A 6,102-nucleotide genomic window follows, 5' to 3' on the forward strand; every position below is an offset into this window, starting at 1 on the left:
AATCCGGCCAGCCATCTTGGAAAATGGCGGCTGGGAATGTAAAACCTTTTTTACGGATAAACGTATCATCGCCAACTTTAAGTACACCTGTTGACAATTTGGGCCGCTGTTATTTTTGGTTTGAATTTAATCTCAGAAATATTTTCGTTACAAAATGTTACCAAAATAATAAATAAATATCGACCAAACGTAATGGTATGTAACGCGACCCTGCATATATCAGAATTCAGTCTTAGAAATGGTAAGTATTGCCGTACAAAACCTTTTCTCTTCCAAACTAAATATTTTTTGTTCAGCTATTCTAGTCTTGACTTTATATAAAAAAATAAATTAATTATTCAGCAGTTTCATTTCAGTTACCCTGGCAACAGAAACATTAGCGAGAGTGTTTTGTTTACAAAAATCTCTGTTAAGATAATATTTTAGATTCATTAGGCAAACTCTGTTCGGTACGAGACTCGACATATCTTACACGCCAAACAGGGTATTCAAAGGAGCGTAGTAAATTGTCTGAAAATTAAAAAAAAAAATGACTATGGCTTGAAAATTTGAGAGATTTGAAGTTTTAAAAGATTGTCGTACTTATCATCTTCGAACTTCGGATTTTACAAGCTATGCTTTAAGTGGAGCCCAAAATGACGCTGAACGAAATGGAATTTCTTGGAAATAATCGATATTTCAAATATAGGTATAGAATTTAAATTTTCAAATCATAAATGTTATTTATCCTCGATTTTCAAGAATGCCTCATTTATTATAGGTTCGCAAATGAGACTAAAATTGAGTACGCAGTAATTGAAGTGAGTTTATACAATCATTCATTCTCATTGTTGATGTCTCGGAATTAAGATAGATTTTCTATATGACGATTGTATTTCCAATTCTTGTCAGGTATGGGAAAAAATGAAAAGCAAACTAATCTGGTTCAAAATTATGGCGGATTATTTAAAACGATCCCTGAACATGAAGTAAATTTCATATTTGGAACATCATTAAAAGATTATTAATTGGGGCGAGTGAGAAAGAATCGCCTTAACGCGATGAAATAATCCTCGTTAGTTGACAAAATTGGTCTGCGAAATGTGGAAAACTTAAAATGTAATCGAACCGACGGGTGAACCTGTTAAGTTGCGATTTTAGACAAAAATATACGAAAAATACTTAAATTGTAATCCTAATTATCTCTCAGAAACGAATATCATTCAGTTTATAAAAACTTATGACATTATATTAAGGTCATATTTTAATTCATTTTGTCGCTTTATTTACAGAGTCAAGTGGACTCCTGTTCCAGCTTCTATAATAAATTCATTATATATGGAACCTACGAATGAATTCTACACTGTAACTGATTAAAACGCTTTAGTTAATTACGTAACTAAGAAGTATAAATACTAAATCCTTGCGATGGTTTTAGAGTACTCGTATCTTCACGGTGGACACGCCACGCTCACTTTTCGATGGCCGACTGGAATATTTCACTCCGTCTTCTCCCTATGGAGCGACCAAGACGATAATCCTTTCAGCGCCCCCGAAGAGAGTCACGTCCACTTCCATGTCCTTCTTAAACATGGACACTCCAGTAAATTTCCCTCAATAAACAGTCCATTCACCACACAAGTCATTAATTTCCATTCTCGGTTCAATTAGGTGTTAATTTTAATTGTGTTCACTTTGGTTCTTCTGTCACTTTTGCTCGTTGTTCACTCCATCGTAACCAACAAATACAAATCGATGCCCATTAAGAAACTTGTCAAGAAAATGGCTCGAGAAACCCTGGAAAATGTCTGGGAGAACGCGTCGCTCTTCTGCCTCGAACGTAAGCGATTAAGCGCACCCCAAACAGCTGATAACAATTCACCAGTTTTCTATGAGGAACTCAATTACCAAAGATTATGTCCCCATAACGAAAGATGGCTGGCGCTTTAATCACTCATGGTAAAGCCAACTGGATAATTTTGTTCCCTACAGCGTTTCCCTCCGTTTTGCCCCACATTACTTGTCGTCTGCTGGCTTCGTCGTGGCTGATAGGAGTGACTTTCATTCTGTTCTACTTGGGTTGCTTCTTGCGGACGGAAGTTCACGACTGAAAGCTACAATTACATCGACACTCTCTCGGACTTGATCAAATCGGGAATTCCACCATTAATGTTCCCGGACACATACGACCAGCTCCAAGTTTCGGTGAATATCCATCTGTGTGTTAAGTTTACCAATTCTTCTGACATCATTTTCGCGTCAGGCAACCCATGACCCGGCTGTTAAGGAATGGCTAAGCGGATTCGATAAAATGAAAATATTGGAAGAACTTTCAGTTACTTTGGATAAAGATTTCGAACCCGTTAATTCCGGGAAAAATTCTATGATATTAACGGTCGAAATGCTGCTTTCCATAGTACCATATTTAAGGATGAGCACGCTAGGCCTAGGCGATTTCGAAAAGGACATCAAAAATTTCGTAGAGGCCATCAAGAGCAAAGGCGGATTTTACTTTTCGGAAGAAGACGTCGAGTTCGACTACCTACACACCATGTTCAACACCTCTTGGGTGAGAAGCAGTCCCCAACTGCAAGAGTCCGTCCAATTGAGGTTGGTAATGAATTTTATGGTAAAATTATAAGTTGGTTTGACGAATTTTCCATTGCAGCATGACACCCTTATTCGAAACGCAAGTTTTCAAATACCTGGATTTTGAGCTCGATTACAGGATTGAACAGCTCAAGTGGGAGAAACCGTTGAAAAGCGTGACTGACTTGGACCTGAGTAGCGTCTGCGTTCCTTTCTACTTTCTTCTCATGTTTTTGTCGGGAACAGTAGCCGTCGCCATAAGCGAAATAATCTTCTACTAATTAACTTGAAAGATGAAAATTATATTCCTTTCCTCACGAAATGAAAAGGAATTTTTCAAAGATAAACAAGTTTTCCATTTCCTTTTAAATGTAGTAAAGAAAAGAAATCACTTTGGATCTTCTTGTAAATGGAATAATAACGCACTTAATCCCACTTATGACACGAATGTGATTAAAAATTTGCACATAAATGTGCATTTAATAAAGATTATTTAAATGTGGTAAGCATATCGAGCCGTTGTTTTTAATCCATCAACTAACTTGTTGATAGAATAGTTTGGCGTCTTTATTTATCAGTTACGACTTGAATGTATTAAACAGGAAAACAGGATTGCAATTATCGGTTTATAGAATTGATGTTTTCAAGTCGCATCATAACTTTGACTTCAATTTGATGAGAGAACAAATTACGAATGGTATATTTACACTTTCCTTAGCCTTGGTCTAATACATATTACACCATAAGTTCTTAAGATATGTTCCTTCTATAAGTTTGTCACTGGTAACTTAGAAACTGGAGCTTATAATTTTGAAGTGAGTGAGGTAGGTCATAGATTCGAGGTAAAGCGAGGGAGGCCTGGTGAGTGGGGCGCTGCTGTCACATTTGGGCTTAGTAATGCACAGACTAAATAGGACCTAGATGGAACTTGGTCCTGCATGCAAAATTAATCACCGAGTGTAGCTAATCAATTCTCGCTTACGTCGTTCTCGAACTAGTTATCTCGAGTACTGTAAGTCTCTCAGTACCATTACGAAGTAGAGGTATTGTCATACTTATGGAAGGAACATATCACTTATAAACTTATGATTACACTTATATCAAACATGAATGTCTATATGTAGAACTAGCCGTTACCCGCGGCGTCGCTCGCGTGTAATAAGAACTTCCATCTAAAATGATATAAAGAATGTGTAGATTTTACTGATGACTAATATTTTTGTAGCACCCTAGGAGCGAAGGCACTCGGCACAGTCCGTCAGCCCGTCGGGATATTTTTTATTACTTTTCACGCGGACATTATTCCATAAAGAAGGGTTTTTAAGTTTTTGGCCGCCATTTAAAAAGATGGCAACAAATCGAACCCAAAAGACCTTTCAGCCCGTCTATAGGTTAAAGGAAACCAGTGAACTAAATATTTGTGAAATCGGTTGAATCGCGCGGACTTTATTGCATAGAGAATATTTTCTTACATTTCTGGGCGCCATTTTAAAAGATGGCGAAAAATCTAACCCGAAAGACCATTCAGCCCGTCTTAAGGTTAAAGCAAACCAGTGTACTAAATATTTGTGAAATCGGTTGAAACGCGCGTACTTAATTGCATAGAGAATATTTTTTACATTTCTGGGCGCCATGTTTTAAGATGGCGGCGGATTGGAAAAATCTTTCTTAGTACGCGCCTACTACTTATGAGTAACGTTCCTGCAAATTTTCAGCCTTCTAGGGCAAGCGGTTTGGGCTGGGCGTTGATTATCAGTCAGTCTGTCAGTCAGTCAGTCAGTCAGTCAGTCAGGACTTTGATTTATATAGATGTAGAATTGCGGGCGTGGGCGGGGGGGTATGGAACATACCGGTAATTGTCGCGTCGCAGCATGGCAGCAGCCAGCAGTGGGGCTAGAAAACGTTTTTGGAGATTTCATAGAGGGCGCTTCTAGAGTGATAGGATGAATCCAATTCCCGCCGTTTTTCTTCGCAACCCTTTTGGTCCCACAATCTGTCGTTGTCAATTACTTCGATTGGGGGAAAGGGGGTCACGTGCGCGCCACTAACCCTTCTATGCCAGCATGGCTCACTCGAGATAATAAAACCCTCTCAGAATCGTATATGTATCAGGAATGCATACAGATACTAGGAATATTTGTGAACGTACCAGCTATTTTCACTCAATGTATCTAGGAGAATTTTGTTTTGAAGAGCTAGAAAGTCTAATCATTATGTGTGTTGCTACCAACCAATGAAACAACAGTAACAGTTTGAAAGACGCCATCAGAATTATTCACAGGCGCGACGGATAGTAAGTTCTCAAGTCCCTCCCACAAAACCCGCGTGGAAATTAACGAGGGGGTAGACAGTTGAGAACACAGGTGTACAATATGTCTTGAACTCAATGTACTGTCAAAGATGATCTGTGAGTTCCAAAGACTTTGAACTCAATGCAGTGTCAAAGCTGATCTCATTTGAACTCAGGTGTACACAGAGATCCAGAGCGTCTACCTCCTCGGAAATTAATTAACATGGGATATAGGGGGAGGAGCACAATGATTCCAATTATCTGTATGCATTCCTGAGTATATATGAGGAGTCTTTTTGGTCTCCTAGACGCTGCCGAGTGAGTTGCTTCCCCTTAATAAGGGAATTTTGGAAACTCTTTCTTTTCTATATCCGCCATGCCCAGGATATTCCCTTTTTCCTCTCTCTCTCTCTCTTACTCTCTCTGTATTTTTCTCTTTTTATTCCTATTACGAGAGAAAATCCCTCTTACACTTTCTCCAAACCATTCCCGAGTCTAGTTCGGACTTATATTTGCACCTACAAACACTTCTTTTAATTGTTTAGAGTTAATAAAATAATATCAAAATAATTAGCGAAAATTTACCTTAAGGAAAATTGTCAGGTAACATAACATTGTACCTTAACAAAACGGCCTTTTTCTAAATATAAAAGGAATTAAATATTAAAAAAAAATTATTATCTCTTATTATAAAATATTTAGCATTTAATTAGAATTAAAAAACATCAATGACTACTGCGCCATCCGCCATTGGTTTAGTGGCGTCTGCTAGTCAGAGTCATGACCTTACCCCTACGGGATTGGCTGAATACTCACAGGCTGAGAGCTTTAAGAGTAAGGTAGGTTTCGGGATAGCAGACGCTACTAAAACAATGGCGGATGGCGCAGTAGTCCTTGATTGTTTTTAAGACTAATTAAATGTTAATTATTTTGTAATAAAAGATTTATTTTCGTTAATATTAATTTCCCTTATATATATTTAGAAAAAGGCCGTTCTTTTCAATTAAGGTATAACGAATTATTTTAACGGGATTTATTCTTTTTAACACTAATCGTTAATTAATTAATTTCCTTGCTAATTGCATATACCGTTCCGATAATATTTATTTTAGAAATTAGGACAAACAAACAAATCACTCTCCCATGCAGTTTCCCCATCCCATATAGTGTTAAAGTTCAATGTGAACAGGGCCTTTCCTTCGATAGAGAATATAGTTATAGACAATATTTTTTGACTAAAAGTA

The 6,102-nt window shown here is 37.6% G+C and overlaps 1 protein-coding gene across 3 annotated transcripts; it reads left to right on the forward strand.

The window, feature by feature from the left end:
• The first annotated feature begins 420 nt into the window (after positions 1 to 420).
• On the forward strand, positions 421 to 3,323 carry LOC149668114 (uncharacterized). 3 transcript variants are annotated; one of them, XM_089841000.1, is made up of 8 exons: positions 421 to 688; positions 761 to 800; positions 892 to 968; positions 1,272 to 1,344; positions 1,418 to 1,582; positions 1,651 to 1,819; positions 1,972 to 2,184; positions 2,243 to 2,373. In XM_089841000.1, the coding sequence occupies exons 1-7, from the start codon at positions 636 to 638 to the stop codon at positions 2,088 to 2,090; spliced, it is 696 nt and encodes a 231-aa protein (XP_089697126.1). In that variant the 5' UTR covers positions 421 to 635; the 3' UTR covers positions 2,091 to 2,184; positions 2,243 to 2,373. The 3 variants fall into 3 exon arrangements, with proteins under 3 accessions (XP_089697126.1, XP_089697128.1, XP_089697129.1); XM_089841002.1 differs by lacking the exons at positions 421 to 688; positions 761 to 800; positions 892 to 968; ... (1 more) ...; positions 1,418 to 1,582; positions 1,651 to 1,819 and adding exons at positions 2,648 to 3,070; positions 3,147 to 3,323 and having other exon boundaries at positions 1,894 to 2,184; positions 2,243 to 2,589; XM_089841003.1 differs by lacking the exons at positions 421 to 688; positions 761 to 800; positions 892 to 968; ... (1 more) ...; positions 1,418 to 1,582; positions 1,651 to 1,819 and adding an exon at positions 2,648 to 3,079 and having other exon boundaries at positions 1,894 to 2,184; positions 2,243 to 2,589.
• Positions 3,324 to 6,102: the final 2,779 nt, after the last annotated feature.

The sequence above is a fragment of the Phalangium opilio genome, unplaced genomic scaffold, assembly GCF_054372755.1.
Source record: "Phalangium opilio isolate 3A_F unplaced genomic scaffold, DU_Popi_V2 ptg000056l_1, whole genome shotgun sequence".
In the NCBI taxonomy this organism is placed as follows: domain Eukaryota; kingdom Metazoa; phylum Arthropoda; class Arachnida; order Opiliones; family Phalangiidae; genus Phalangium; species Phalangium opilio.